The sequence below is a fragment of the Nelusetta ayraudi genome, unplaced genomic scaffold (genome assembly GCF_046127955.1).
Source record: "Nelusetta ayraudi isolate G7.1 ecotype Tasmania unplaced genomic scaffold, CSIRO-AGI_Nayr_v1 ptg000052l, whole genome shotgun sequence".
In the NCBI taxonomy this organism is placed as follows: Eukaryota; Metazoa; Chordata; class Actinopteri; order Tetraodontiformes; family Monacanthidae; genus Nelusetta; species Nelusetta ayraudi.
The window spans coordinates 3,516,005-3,531,310 of record NW_027466102.1 but is presented as its reverse complement, the minus strand read 5'-3'; the positions used below and the strand labels follow the sequence as shown (position 1 = coordinate 3,531,310).

General features: G+C 43.1%; 1 protein-coding gene across 6 annotated transcripts in view; it reads right to left on the bottom strand.

Moving 5' to 3' along the window:
• lama2 (laminin, alpha 2) overlaps positions 1-15,306 on the bottom strand; it is a 190,273-nt gene that overhangs the window by 129,300 nt on the left and 45,667 nt on the right. For all 6 annotated transcript variants that reach the window (XM_076037571.1, XM_076037568.1, XM_076037569.1 and 3 more), the window contains exons 4-7: positions 10,864-10,915; positions 9,538-9,728; positions 4,215-4,394; positions 3,203-3,292 (exon numbers count right to left, since the gene is read on the bottom strand). In XM_076037571.1, the coding sequence (XP_075893686.1) occupies positions 3,203-3,292; positions 4,215-4,394; positions 9,538-9,728; positions 10,864-10,915 (513 nt within the window). The remainder of the gene's footprint in view (positions 1-3,202; positions 3,293-4,214; positions 4,395-9,537; positions 9,729-10,863; positions 10,916-15,306) is intronic.

Here is a 15,306-nt window from a genome sequence, read left to right as displayed (position 1 = left end):
ACCGAGAGCCGAGAAGTATAATAGCGCAGCAGAGTGCCAAGGCGGGATTTGTAGGCACAAGAGGATTTTCCTGTTTTATCTGAAACACAATGCAATATCTCTGGCTCCGGGGCTGCCTTTTGTGCTGTGCGCGCATCTGAACAAATGTTCGGCAAACAAAATCTTCTCAGAGGTCCCCACCTCTCCCGCTTTCACGCCTGTCTGGCGGAATCTTCGCTGCGTGGGTAAACTTGTATCGATAAAATTGATCTTTGTCTTTTGATAATGACAAAACAATGTACAGTCTTGACAGCCTTTTTGATTTTGGAGCTGATACGTTGCGTTCAGAACTGCTGGGTTTTTTTTCCCCACAGTGATAACATGCTGTTGGCACCAGATTTAAGATTTCATTTGCCTTATCTCGCCTAATCATTTGCACTGTTGCGAGTTGAATTCCCAGGTTCTTCCTTTTTAGAATTCTCCTCTTGTCTGTGTGGGTTCTCTCCAAAGGGTTGAGTTTGATGGTTGAATGTGTGGCTATTTGATAGGCTGGTCACGTGGCCAGGGTTTAGCACGGCCTTAGCCCCAATACAGGCGGCATAGGCTGGCTTGGCTGATCTGCGGGTTGGATGTATGGATGGAAGCAAGGAAATCTTGTCCATCCATCCAATAGAACACAGTTTAAGTTCCAGAATAGCTTTAGATTTCATTACTAATCAGCTTCCTTTTAGGTTTAAAGGTCCAGTATGTAATATTTGGCTTGATTTATGTTTATATATTGGTAAAAAGGTAATATACTGCCCATAAATACATTCATAAAGGTGTATAATCGCATTAAAATAAATGTAATTTATTGAAGTGTGTACAGCTCTCATATACAGTTCTCAAAATTAATCATTTGAGCCCTAATATATATTAGGGCTGTAAAACGATAAATTTTCTAAATTGCAATTAATCGCAGAATCCTCTTAGTTAACTGTGATTAATCGAGGTTTGCAGGTGTAAAATTCTATAATTTTGCATTTTAAGGCAGTTTTAACCCCATAATGTAAAGTATTTTTTGCCAGAAAATGGCCAGAGGGGCCGACTACGGGTTAGTAAAAGGGACAAAAAGGCTTACGCCGAGTACACACTGGACGGGCCCACGACAATCATGCACGAGCCACAGTCCTCCTGGTCTCACCAGACGCACATTTCTCCACGACGGTCGGAAAGCGCTTCTGCTCCCATTCAGAGCTATTTTTCCATCAAAATCAATTTCACATCGTCCATCTTGACTTGACAACAACTCCTGTCTGCCTCTCTCCGTTTGTTTGTGTATTTAGACGCCCAAAACCCCACCCCTGCCCCACAGCCAGCCCACTCCGTTGCTCTTTTTCGTGTGTGTGTGTGTGTGTGTGTGTGTGTGTGTGTGTGTGTGTGTGTGTGTGTGTGTGTCTGTGTGCGCGCTTGTTTGTTTCATCTCTCTCACACTCCGATACTAGACACTGAAAAATATAACGTACACAAATACGATCGCATTTGTCAATCACGGTATTTTATTTTGAAAATTAACCGGATTCTTTTGTGTCCAGGGTGACGCGGATTGCTGAAACGAAACGATCGCTGCACCGCGCGAGCCAGCGGCGGCTTCAAGTCTGGTGTGAACGACACCATTGGTTAACAAAGTGTGCCGTAAGGAAGCGGCCTCTGTTCCGTGGCTATTCGCAGCGCTTCTGCGGCCGGTGTGAACCCAGCCTAGCGCACGACACAGAGAAGTAGAGGGAGTTGTCTGAACAGGAGGGATGCGGCTCTCGCGCGATTTTCGTAGGTGCGCCGGTGCTTCCGCCTCCGGTGTGAACCAGGAGTTAACTGCGCATTTAAAAAAAATAGTGCAATTAAAAGGAGTTTGAGTTTAACTGACAGCCCTAATATATACACACATATATATATACCATATTTCTAATGAAGCCCCTGTGGACAAACCAGAATGCATTTCGTAATTAAGGTGACAGCTTGCGTCTTCAAATAAACCAACGAAGAAGAAGGTGGACAAGAGATCAAGGTTTGGGTGTGCAGGCCATCGTAGTTCACTGGCAAGGCCAGGTGGGAGACGGAGAGCAAAAGACGCTGCAATCCGCAATACAACCACTTGATGTCACTGCATCTTCTTTAAAATCTCCAAATATTACACGCGTAACCTTTAAATGAGGCATGACGTGATTGTTGTTAGCTGCCCCTTAAAGCTTCTGGAGATCAGAAAGAATCACAGGGAATGTGACAGTGACACAGGCTACTGCAACGAGTATTTCGGTTTTTAGAAGAACTGCGCTGCATTTTCACGTTAAAGGAAGAAATGCAATCAGCACCTAACTACGATTCTCAGTGGACGACAAGGTTCGCTTTTACTCCTTATGTTTCCCTAAAGTTACCTCGCTATACAAGCAGTAAAGACTAATTATGATAATCTCATTGCTCCATTTCAAAAGAAGAGAAGATTTGTTCCACAACCTCCAGCTATTCACTCTCCTTAGAGAAATGCTTTCTATGGGCTCTTTGCTCCATGGATGAGTGAGACTTAATCCGGAGAAACCCTCCGTAATTACTGGTGACCCCATAGTAACACATTTGGAAAATATTTCTCCACATTTGGTAAGGAGGAATAAGGTATAATTGGGGCCAATTGTCATTCACCGATGGACCCGCACAGCGTCTGACAATCTGACCTTTTTGGGTTTCACTTTGAAAAAGTCGTTCAAGGATGCCGGTGGAGATGAAACCCAGAGGACAGAACAGAAGAAACATCACCGATATCCTTGATGACATCATCACCCAGGGACCAGACACCAGTGTCACGGCTGAGTTGCCGCTTGCACTTTAGCCTCAGGACGCGAACACAAGACATTCAGTGTGCGTGTATGTGTGTGTGAGAGAGAGAGAGGGGGAGAAAGATCAGGTGTCTGGCATGAAACACTCGGTGGTTTGAAGTGACATGGGAGACAAGGGCTCTCCTGCATCACCTGAGTCCCCTCTGCAGAAACAAGTACACACACACACACACACAGGAGCGCACACGCGCAAACTGACACGCAGCTTGATATAAAGCGGTGTATCCAAAGCCGACGCCCGAGGGCGGTCTTTGCAACTGTTCAGCAGTTGTGTAGGTTTTTTTTTATGTTTTTTTTTTTCAGCTTGGCACTATCAGTGGTTGCTCAGAGAAAAAAGGTGGATAAAAGCGCGTTACCTTTGTGGCGGCGTTGAGCGGGCAGGCCTTGGCGTGGCCGTAGCAGATGCACATGCCTCCGACGGAGATGTCCTTAATGGAGTAGTAGTACTGCGAAAAGAACAGAACGAGAGGCCGAGGACACATCCTGATGAGTAAGCAGGCTTTAATCACACACAATTATCAGTTCAGATAGATAGATAGATAGATAGATAGATAGATAGATAGATAGATAGATAGATAGATAGATAGATAGTGAACTATAGTATAAAGAGAGATAAAAGTATGTTACAAAAGAAATAAAATAATAAAGAAAAAAGAAAAATAACATAAAATAAAATAGGACAAAATATAATCTGACGCTTCCTGAAAATTTCTATATACATAAAGGCCGTGTGTATTTAAGAGGCTGCGTGCTGAGAAAGAAAAAAAAGAAGAAATGTGTGTATAAAAATGATGCTGTAATGGCGAGTACAACACCAGGCCTGTTAACATGTTGCTCTGCGCTAATGGTAACTGGCTGCGTTCATACAGCGCTTTTAGCGCAAAGTGCATCGCAATTTGCCTTGTGATTCATAAATCACATGCCGCATGCTCACTCACCCATTTCCACTCCCGCCCACCAGCCCCCCCCCCCCCCCCCCCCCCCCCAACCCCTCCGTGTGCCAAACAAGCTGAGCGACGGCACAGCTCTCCCGCTAAATTGAAAACCCCGTCGCCGCCCTTCATTTTCGACTGATTCGGTTTCTCTTTTAATGAAATAGCAGGGATGAGGTCGAGACCCGTTTAACACATTTAAAAGGCGGGAGGAGGTGGGAGGAGGACTGCAGGAGGGGACGAGGAGAAGGCAAGGAGGGAGAGGGAGAGGAGAAAAGTTAAATAAAAAAAAAAAGGGGAAGCGAAGAGTAACAGCGAGAAGGAAGAGAATGCAAAAGGATGTGCAGGAGAAAGAAAGACAAGAAAGTAAAAGAGAAGAAAACAGAACGGACAAGTGGACAAGAAAAGAGCAGCGCGGCTCTTCGAGGGGTCTCACCCGTCTCGTCACGATGGGGTCGATATCTCTGGGGTCGCGGTTGGTCAGGGTCATGAGGTCGGCGTTGAGCGTCCTGATTCGCTGGAACACCAACCTGATGTAGCGGGCCGAGGTGAAGTTCAGCAGGGTCGGGGAGGGGTCGTCCGCACTGGGCCGGCCATTGATCAGAGAGGTGTGGATCTGTGGGGCGACGGGCAGACGGACGGAGGGAAAGAGGGAGGGAAGGAGGGGATGAGCAACGACAGGCAGCGGCGGCAAATCAGGTGAAGACAAACTTTAAAAGGCGGCAGATGGTTGGAGGGAGTGAGGGTTTCTCTCCTCGCCCAAGCCAAACAGATGACAAATGCAAACAGATTGTTGGAGAGAGTCAGGATGAAAAAGAAACCCTTTTTCCCAGTCGTAGGAAGGAAGGAGCTTTCGTGTGAATTTCAGAGGAGCAGAGAGGAGCCTTTGAAATGCAAACTATTGAGAGTGAAATATTTTCGCGCGAGCATGAACACACCACCGAGCCGCGGCACTTTAATTGCACATAGGTTTTCATCTTTGTCTTCTTTATTGTGCTTTTTATTGTTGACGTCGTCGTTGCTGCAACTGGCATACGACACAGACACTGTTGCTGTCTTGTGTGTCTATTGCTGCTGTGACACAACAAAATTTCCCCTTCTGGGATCACTCAAGATTATTCTATTCTATTCTTTGAACATTGGATGCGTCTCGCGTCACAAAATGACACAGGAAAGCACAATTGGAATCAACCCTTTGTGATATCAGCAAGGGCACTGACACCACAGTAGCCACGCCCCCCCCGACCAGGTGTTCATTCCACTTTCGGGGGCCACCTTGTGGCCACCTTTGTTTTCATTCCCTTTCTTCCATTGGGGCGGAAGATTAAACAAAGCATTTGTATTAGCATTGAGCTAAAGCCCTTTGTTTTAATGGGAGCAAATGCAAACACCAGGCTAAGTGTGTTGTTTTCTGGAGCTCGGTCCAGTTTGTCGTATAATTCAGGATGTGGGCTCTGCTGGATGAGAGATTAGGTTTTGAATATGAATACGAGTGTGTGGAGGCGGGGGGGGGGGCTCTAACAAAAACAACTGACACCAGAAGCTGAAATTATAAAATAATAATTGAATGCTTTTTCTAGAATAAGCAATAATTATCTTGCATTAAAACACACCGACTAGGAAATTACAATTCTCTTTCGTGTGCACAGCTATTCAACATTAATAACATAGATACATAGCTCTGCACTGAGCTGCTTTCAGCTTGTAAACCTGTACTGCGATGATTCGTGCAGCATTCCTGACATACAGCAGTGGATATATTTTAAATTTAATTTGATATTAATTTTACACAATCTCAAATTCAACCTTCAGGTGGAAATAAATCACTTTTTCCCCCTTTTTTTTTTGTCCTTCAAAAAGTGTGGCTGCATCAGATGGACACAAGAGGAAACAAGGTTGTGTTTGACTGTGGTAAAAGAAATTGCAGTTGGAAAATGCATTCACAAATGTGTGGGATGTCCAAAAATGTATTTCCACCACTGGATCAGACACAAAAGAGTGAAGTTAGTAAAGTTGGAAACTGGGAAATTCCTTAAATTAAAGCCATAAATACAAACACCATATTGATTGATTTATGAAGGTGACTGTTTGTGCTTTTACTACTTTTATTTTGTTTTGTTTTAGTTTTTTTTTTTCCTTTTTTTCTTTTTTGAGCCGACACTGTCAGGATGTTGCTGTGGAGACGGCGATGTGACGAAGCCACAGACTTCCTGGACGACGGCCGGCCAAGATCAAACTGCGGCAGTGTCAGCTGACACCGAGGCGTCTGGCAGCGGCCACAAGCTGCTTGTCCAGCCTTTAAGGGCAGCTGACGCAGGCTGCCAGAGCGTTGGCGCGAGCTGCCAAACTACTCTGTGTCAACTGCAGCTGAGCCTGCTCACTTTACAAAACATGGGGGAGGAATTGAAAAAAAAAAATTGCGCAAGACTGCCAATTTTTTTTCATCAATCAAAAAGTTTACTAGATGGGCTAATGTTTGAAAAAATTTAGCAAACGCTACAATTCGCTACAATTCATTCCATAAACAGCAATACAATTAAATTAGACTAATATTAGCCAATATTTTTGTATTACGTCTGTTGTACTGACAAACTACTACTGACAGTATATATATATATATATATATATATATATATATATATATATATATATATATGTATGGGGAAAAAGGATATATTTATATATACTGTATATATGTATGTATGTATAGACTGAGAGAGATAGATAGATAGATAGATAGATAGATAGATAGATCGAAGAGGAGCAGGTGTGTTACATTTCATGTTCTCACTCTCATGCTCTCTCACACTGGTCGCTGGAAGTTCAACATGGCACCTCCACGTAAAGATGGCCGAGGTACCAGAGCCTATTACATTGTATCGAAGTGTTTTTTTTTTTCTTTTTTTTTCTGTGTTGTCCTATTAAACATGTAATAAAATATAGGCAGAAATGTAAGGAGAGTACTCACTTTTGAGACATACTGTACATATACATATGTGTATCAAAAGACCTATGCCATTTGTCATTAAGCTATCGTTATTAAGTTGTATTTGTTATTCATTGTGACTTTTTTCCATCAGTAGGTTTCACAGCATGGACACTGGTAGGAAGTGTGATTCATCAAATCAAATTGTGATTATTTTTTGAAGCGGCATTTGAAACTGTGTTATGAAAACAAGAGGCATTAAGAAGCAGAATTAATATTCACCAACTGGAGCGCGAGGTTCTGTCTGACTGCCTGTCTATCTGTCCATCTGTCTGTCTACCTAAAGTGGCCAAAAACAACATTTGGCGGCCGAAAAAAAAAATAAAACGAACAAATAAATAAATAAGTCTTAGAGTGGGCTGACCGTGTGTGTATGTGTATGTGTTAGCGCGCGCGCGCGCGCGTGTGTTTGTGTGCGGTTGTGCACGTGTGTGTCGCGGGGGAACACTTGATGGGTGCAAGTTGCACACTTGGAAATAGCAGAGGGGGATGGCTTTGTGTGTGTGTGTGTGTGTGTGTGTGTGTGTGTGTGTGTGTGTGTGACGACTGGCGGGGTGACATTGTGGATGTGCGCGCGATGCTGTGACACATCGCCTACGACTCATTACGGCTTCACTGTGATCAGGCGGCTGGGGAGCTGTCACACACACACACACACACACACACACACACACACACACACACACACACACACATCCGAACACCTCGGTCGTTACTTGCGGCTCTTGACATCTCCCAGCTTGCACCCCCTCCAGCGCTCCCCCACAGGACGCAGACGCACAGACACACATCCTGTGCACACACACACACACACACACACACACACACACACGCTCGACGCACAAGCGCAGAGGGGTGCTGGTGAGCGCACGAAACAGCACCCAGGCGCATTCAGACAGGCGTCTACAATTAGAGCCCCCGCACGGGAGCCGCGGATACGTAATTAGACTGTTTTCGACTGTGTGTTTAATGCGGCCGTGCGCGCCCCTCTTCATTAATGTCACTTATATCAGCCTGGCCCCTCCGTTCCTGCTGGATGCAATCGCCAGCAGATGATCAAAGTGACATAAGGGCAAACAGTGTGTGTGTGTGTGTGTGGGTGTGGGTGTTGACAGTTTGGTTTCAATAAATCAACACACAATTAAAAATACATTACAAAAGGTCATTATTAAAATCTGTTGTTAGGGTTTTTGGTTGAGTTTTTTTTTTATGTATAGTATATACACAGTATATACATATATATGTATAGTGTTTTACAGTGTGGACAAAAATGATTAAAACTCATTGCATCTAAGGCCTCAGCTGTTTATGATGAATCGTCCTGGCTTGTTTGTTGACCTAAATCTCCTTCTGATGGTCCTGCTCTGTCGTTAATAGAGCCTAATGGTGACCGTCGATATTTCATTCACTTTATGGGAAACTTAACAGCCAATTCAACTAAATGGACTGAAATCGCACTTTGGATATGAGATTCTCTTCTGGCCGCTGGAAGTTTCACAATTGATGGATGTTTACGCTGTAATTTTTTTAACAGCCTTTTTTTTTTTTTTTTTTTTTATTTGCTCTTTTTCCTTTTTTGACTCAGTGTCTCTGGATCAATCCTGCTGGAAAAGAATAGAACTGAATGTTGTTGTTTTTTTTTGTTGTTATCACACAATGTGATACAATGAAATTCAAAGTGCAGCTCTGAAGGTGGCAAACACAATATACATAGAACCTTCCAAGGCCATCTCGCTCTTTTGCTTTGCCAGCATTTAATGCTCAGCATGTCTGTTAGTTCCTGCCACTTCTTTACTTTCCAGCTATCACCATGTTCTATCCACCTGCTTTGGATCAGAAACTTTCAAACTCTACTTTTTTTTATCTAACGCCTGACTAGCTGATTACCAGCTCCTTGACCCCAAAGCTACTTCCTCAGAGTTGAGACCTTGAGGTTTGTTTCAAACTCTATCCAAACTGTGTGCCCCTTTTAACTGGGCTCGGCTTCTTGAGATCAAACCCAAGTACCAGCCATCCAGCATCGACCTGGTTCGTCCCAATTAAACTCAACTCAGCTAATCTAAAGCTAAACACTTTGGAGGACTAAAAGTGCCAAAATTAAATAAATAAATACATCATACACCAATTCATTATATATCTATATCTATATCTATAAATAGATATCTATACTATATATCTATATCTATATCTATACAGTATATGCAAATATATATCTATATATATATATATAGATATTATATATATGATTAATTCCCTATTTAATTAATTATTTCATGGTTGTGTTGCAGTGCTTCACGAATTCATTATATCTGTCAAACCCGCCCATCAAAGTCGGTGGGTGGGGCTAACTCCTCCATGAACGTTCGAGGGAGTTGGTGAGAGATATTTCAGAACTTGCAGACGATGTGGAATCAGGACCTTCTGCCCCCGAACATGTAGCGTGTAAAGCAGAGGAATTTATTGACATTTCCGGAGTTATTTCTGCACTCTAAATAAATATATCATTAAATGAATATAAATATTTAATGATGTATTAATTTATTTATTTATTTTAATTTTGGCACTTTTATTCCTCCATAAAACACAGTGCAATCCGTCTTTTCTCAAAAGTGAGCCCAATGCAACTTTCGCTGTTTGACATATGAGTTTCCAGACTTCGCCAAACCCCGCCATTGAGTTGAAAATGTCAACTGGCACTTGAAATCAGAAGTTAAAAACCCAGTTCTGCTATTGACCACAGCGCAACAAAGGGCAGAGCTCGGGTCGACGTTACCTCTCCGTTCTCCAGAGGGTGGATCTTTGAGTAGAAGGACGTGCAGATGACTTCATCGTCCCTGGCGTAGGACGGAGGTCCCGTCTTTGGGTTGATGTTGAATCTTGTCAGGCACTCTGTCTCTGTGATGGCGTAGTACTGCCAGGGTTCAAAGGTCACGCCATCGCTCGACCGCTCCAAGATCCAGTTACCTGTGCGTGCGAGGTAGAAGAGAAAAAAAGAAAAGAAAAAAACGAAGCGTTTTGAATCCGTGATGTGGTTTGGGCAAAGAGATCAATAAAAATAATGACGCGCACCCAGAGTTTGTTGAGGTCATCCTGCTTAAAATACATTGAAAATTGACAGAGCGGTCAATTCTGCATAATTCCCCATAGATATTCCACCTCCCCACCATTGATCCAGTGCGAAGTGAAGAGAGTCCAGTTAATTCACATATCAAAGACTTTAATTAAATGGCAAAGGTCAGGAAAGGAAGCGAACATGCCAACAAATGCACACGACAGACGTGCGTGGCGGTTAAATTATGCATCGAAACCCTGGAGTAAAAACAACATTTGGACGCTAACAATCGCATCGTGATTGGCCAGAGTAAGTCGTGGTCATTTCTCGTGTGGACCTTAAAGTTCCACAGCTGCAAGGGAGTCTCAGAGGGCGAAACAAGCATTTTTTTTTTATGACACCACAAAGGGATCGATGCTTTGGCGTACACTTTATGAAAAGTGGAGCAAGGCAAAGAAATAAAAGGCTGATTTTACTGACATTTACTGACATTTAGAATTCACTGATTAAAGTGATATATTATTGTGGGAAGGTGGAGGTAAAGTAACCAACCATGAACATGTGTTTGGCTTCCTGCTGAGTTGTACACGTAGTAAAGGTGAGTAAACAAGTGTTGCACCAGATTAGAGTGTTTGTACTGATTTCAATTTAACTTCTTATTTACGTCCCTATCTATCTATCTATCTATCTATCTATCTATCTATCTATCTATCTATCTATCTATTTATCTGGCTATCTATCTATCTATCTATCTAGCTAGCTAGCTAGCTAGCTATCTATCTATCTATCTAGCTAGCTATCTATCTAGCTATCTATCTATCTAGCTAGCTAGCTAGCGAGCTACACCAACAACAAAAATTCAAAGAATGAAATAATATCAGCTTGCAGCAACTTGCAGAAAAAGAAGGTGTTACTAAAAGACCAGCAGCTCTGTATTTTGTAGTTCATCAGAAAATGACAGCTGAAAGCTGAGCACCAGCAAGGGAGTTACAAAACTCCATAAAAAAAAAACAACGCTGCAATCTTCAAACATGACACGCTACTAACCTGGCCGAGGGGAGTTTGCTGCCTTCATGATGACATAGGCGATCTGGAAAATCTATCAAGAAAGAAGAAAAAGAAAAACAGAGACAGCATTAGAATCTGCTTCAACAAGAACGCACAAGTTTTCGTGCTACAGGTCAACCAGGGAAGACGTGAGAGTGAGCAGGAGGGATAAGATTCTATATAGATTCTGTGTCGATGCCTTGTAGTCTCATTTTTTTTTTAAATCTAATATTACAGATGTTCATCAAAACAACCAATGAATTCATTACATTCATGCTGATACGTGAACATATTTGAAAGTCTCCCATTTGGAAAATGGACGCTGAGGTAAGCAAACTGAGCACCGGGGATGGAGTGCACAGTGCACTGTAGGTCACCAACTGACTCAGAGTCTTTCTTCACCTCAGCCTTCAGCAGGTCCTCCCCTACAAAGAGCGCATATCTCTTTCCTTTCATAATGTGGTGGGAATCAGTGTCATATTGCAGCCGTCCAAATGGGAGAAAGGCAAACTGTGTGAAAATGTGCCTGTGTGTGTGTGTGTGTGTGTGTGTGTGTGTGCGTGCACGTGGTGTAACCTTACAGCAGTCATTCAGCTCCACTACAAAGATGCGATGTAACCTGTGTTCACAATGAGGACCGGTTGGCATCTTTGCGCATGGTGGTGAAAGCGTGCGCGTGTGTGTCTGTGAGTGCATGTGTGTGAGTTTGCGCGCGCACATGCGCGTGTGTGTCTGTGACTGCATGTAAGGCGTCTTTCATCTGCGTCTTGTGACGGCACTGGGACAACGAGGCAGCCCTACAACAGCAGCGCAACATAAAAGAACAAAGAGCTAACAAACAATTGCGCTCTGGAAGTGTGTGTGTGTGTGTGTGTGTGTGTGTGTGTGTGTGTGTGTGTGTGTGTGTGTGTGCGTGTATCACACTGTTTCGATTAGTGGTGAACGAGATGTCTGAAGCTAAAAAACTACGACCACTACACGCACCCTGGGACGGGTTGCGCAAAACTAACCACAGAATATTATTATTACTATTTCTTGAGTGTACTGGTGGGTCATCCTTGACTCTTGACCTCCCCCTATTTGATGCTCTCTGTTGCGAAAAACGTGTGTCATCTATGCCACGCAAACACACAGTAAAAAAAATAATATGTATGTATATTTGAAAAAGGAACCTTTGACTTCAGACCTAAGACACGTTGTTGCAGAAACGTAAATAAATTAAATAAAGTTCTCCTGGATGATCTTGTCATACTATCATTTAGAATCCTTGTTTATCATGGTCTGGATTGGGATTTGCTGGCCCGCTTGTCGGTTATTCTGCCTCTTTTTTTTAGTTTTTGTTCTTGTGTATTTAATTTCTCTTCGTGTCTATTCTCTCGTGTCTTGGTGTACGTGTTTGATTGCTTACTGGATTGTTATTTTCTAAGCATTTCTTTAATCCAATTTTCCCAGGCAATGGTGGTTTGTATATAGTTCTTTTTCTGTTTGCCTTGTTGTTATTGACTAATTATCTATCTATCCATCTATCTACATATCTATCTATTCATCATCTTCAATCTATCATCTTCTATACCCGCTTATTCCTATTCAGGGTCACGGGGGTCTGCTGGAGCCTCTCCCAGCTGTCTTAGGGCGAAGGCAGGGTGAGACCTATCTATCTAATCAAAGAAGAAAACCTAACCCCAAAGAATAAAAAGTTGATAAGAAAAAAGTGTCTCCACTGGTGGCAAACGAATCTTTGTCTTCCACCCATGACACAGTCTGCCAAGTATTTTCACATTGTGAAGAGGTCTCGTTAGCAGGCTTCGGCAGAGCATCCACTTGGCTACCTTTGCTTTGCAACCAGATTCTGAATCTCCTACCCGCATCTCCCTCCACCTCCCAGCCCGGTTTGGAAACACTGGGCAACACAGTGAAGCGAAAAACCGACAGCATGTCTGCGGGTTTCATCAGGTTGTATATTGAGGCCTCGCTAATGCAACTCAAGAGTGGTGCGAACAGCGGATTATCTCACCGGACGGTAAGGGCATCCATTATTAAACGTGCTGAGAGAAAAGGAGCTGTGAGTCTCATGCCAGAGCTTTTTTCCAAAAACATTGTACCTTCTGAGAAAAAAAAAAAAAAAAAGTAAATAAAAAACCCCCCGAAATAAACAGAAGTGCAAAATATCCAATCCCTTACAGGACAGATATGCCCGCTGCTCTTTAAGAATTCATAAGTTTGCTCTCTCTCCTGCTGCAGAAGGAAGATTCTGAAGATGAGAGTGTGAAATGGTGAGGCTGGTGTCTTGCTAAGATGTCAGAAAAGAAGGTCAATAAGATTTGTCTTTGGTGTAAATTGCCTCTCAAAATTCACGCTGTGGAGTTGCAGCACAACTACTGAAATAACAGACGGTGCAGAATGGACACATCATTTCCAAGGCAGGTTCTTTATGAGATTTTAAGAAAAATGGTCAGGAGACAAACTCCTGCCCCGTTCCTTGGAAGCTTGCTGGATATAATATATAATGTTATACGTAACAATATAACATCCGAGCGGACGGCAGGTCCAGCGGTGCCTCTGTGTAGCAGTAGGAGTTTGAGGTTGAAACACATTTTGTTGCCGTTGCTGACGAGGAGAGCGTGGAGTGGCTGCTTCGTTTTGGCACAGACAAGTCGTCAAGTTAGGAAAAACAAAAAAAGTCTTTGTTTCATCAACACAAAAATGAAGGCAGCAATCCAGCATTATTTAGGCTGAAATCTGCTTTTCTTCTTTAATGAAGAGGACGAAAGTAGCCACTCAAATAAAGGGTCTTTAATAATTACTTTCTTGACAAAAGAGCCTGGATTGTCATCATCACTTTTGTGGAGTATGTTGTCCCCCTTTGTCTAAGAACACCACTTATTTTCACTACAGCATTTTCTTTTACTTCATTATTACTTTTGGGCAACTGGTTGTCCAGTGTTTTTCAAATTTACATGATTATTGTTGTATTTGGTTTTTATTTTGTTCGTTGTTCCGTGTCTCTGCTCAATTGGGACGAATATATTTGGTCCCCGACATCCAGAAAATACAATATTTCCCAACCTAATTTTCCAAACTAAAACTATGTTAGATGCAGTGTGGGGCACACACAGCCTATGAAAAATTTACAGTTATAGACGGTTGACTTTTCGGCGCAAGAGAGTTCGGTTGAGTGCAGCAGGTGTACAGAAACAAAGCTTCAGACGAGCCCTACACCTTATTTGGGTGTAGGGCAGTTGCAGCAGCAAAGAAACTCTTCTAATGCCTCATGATAAAACAAAGGTAACGAGTTTTATTGCATCCCTGGAGCATTTGAGGCGTTGGCATGGCCTCTTCCAAGCAAAACCTCAACTGTAAAAGAGACAACAGGACCAATGTCTAAGTTTGGTTCCTACAGAGATGTCACGTAGACTCATTCTTACACTGTATTTTACATTCCATCATCACGTGACCACTCCACCACCAGACTGTCGTTTATGCACACAGCTTAGACCATGTGGTCCTCCCTTCTCACTTTGAGTTAATGAAAGTTCCTACATATTAAGTTCCACACAAAAAAGAAAACCTTGATATATACAGCAAACCAAATTGCAATATTCAGAATAATATTGTTGAGTAAAGAATCTAAGACGCCACTGAGGAAGCAGCAGGGTTCTTCTGCCGCAAACACAAAACCGATCAAATTATCTTTTGTCTGATCTCAAGTGAGAATCTATCTTGGGTGGATCTGCGTGTTCCGGGGGAAGTTTACTTGGACTTAACAGTGGTTAAATAACGGAGTGACTCATTCATCCTCCGATAAAGTGGCGTACTCTGCCGTCTGCACTCCTCACTGATGAATAATCGTGAGACTCTAAAATTAATAAAGAACAGAAGACTAAATTTGCTGGTTTACCGTATCACACGGTACCCGAGGCTCGATGGTGGGGTGGTTGGTGCGCACGGTTCATGCAGTAGACGAGGGCCACGGAACAGCGCGACTCTTCAGATGCGATACGCTGAGCTTGCCCTGTTTTTCCACCTCTCAACATCTTGATGTCCGTACACTTTTATCCAGGAGTGGCCAGAAAATCCCGGAGGATCGCTTTGCTTTGCTTTGCTTGGCAGATATTAGGGCCAAACCGCTGAGAGAGCACTGAAATGTTGACTCTAACGGCGGATCCGTCCAAACTGAGTCCTTGTTGTCCGGCGTGGGTCGGGTGGCTTGAAACCCAACGAGCCGTGAAGAATCCTTTTTGTCTGACAGCAGTTTTCGCGGAACAGCTGGTGTTTGCGGGACATTGGCATGAATTTTACATGGAAAAAAAAACAACCCAAAAGTCTTGCCGCACAACAACTGCAGTCAGGGATCGGACTTGGTGACGTTAGAAACGGCCGATAGTTGATGAGCATTAATCTGTCCTTCTTCCCGTTTTTTTGTATTTTCCTTCAGGCAGGCGG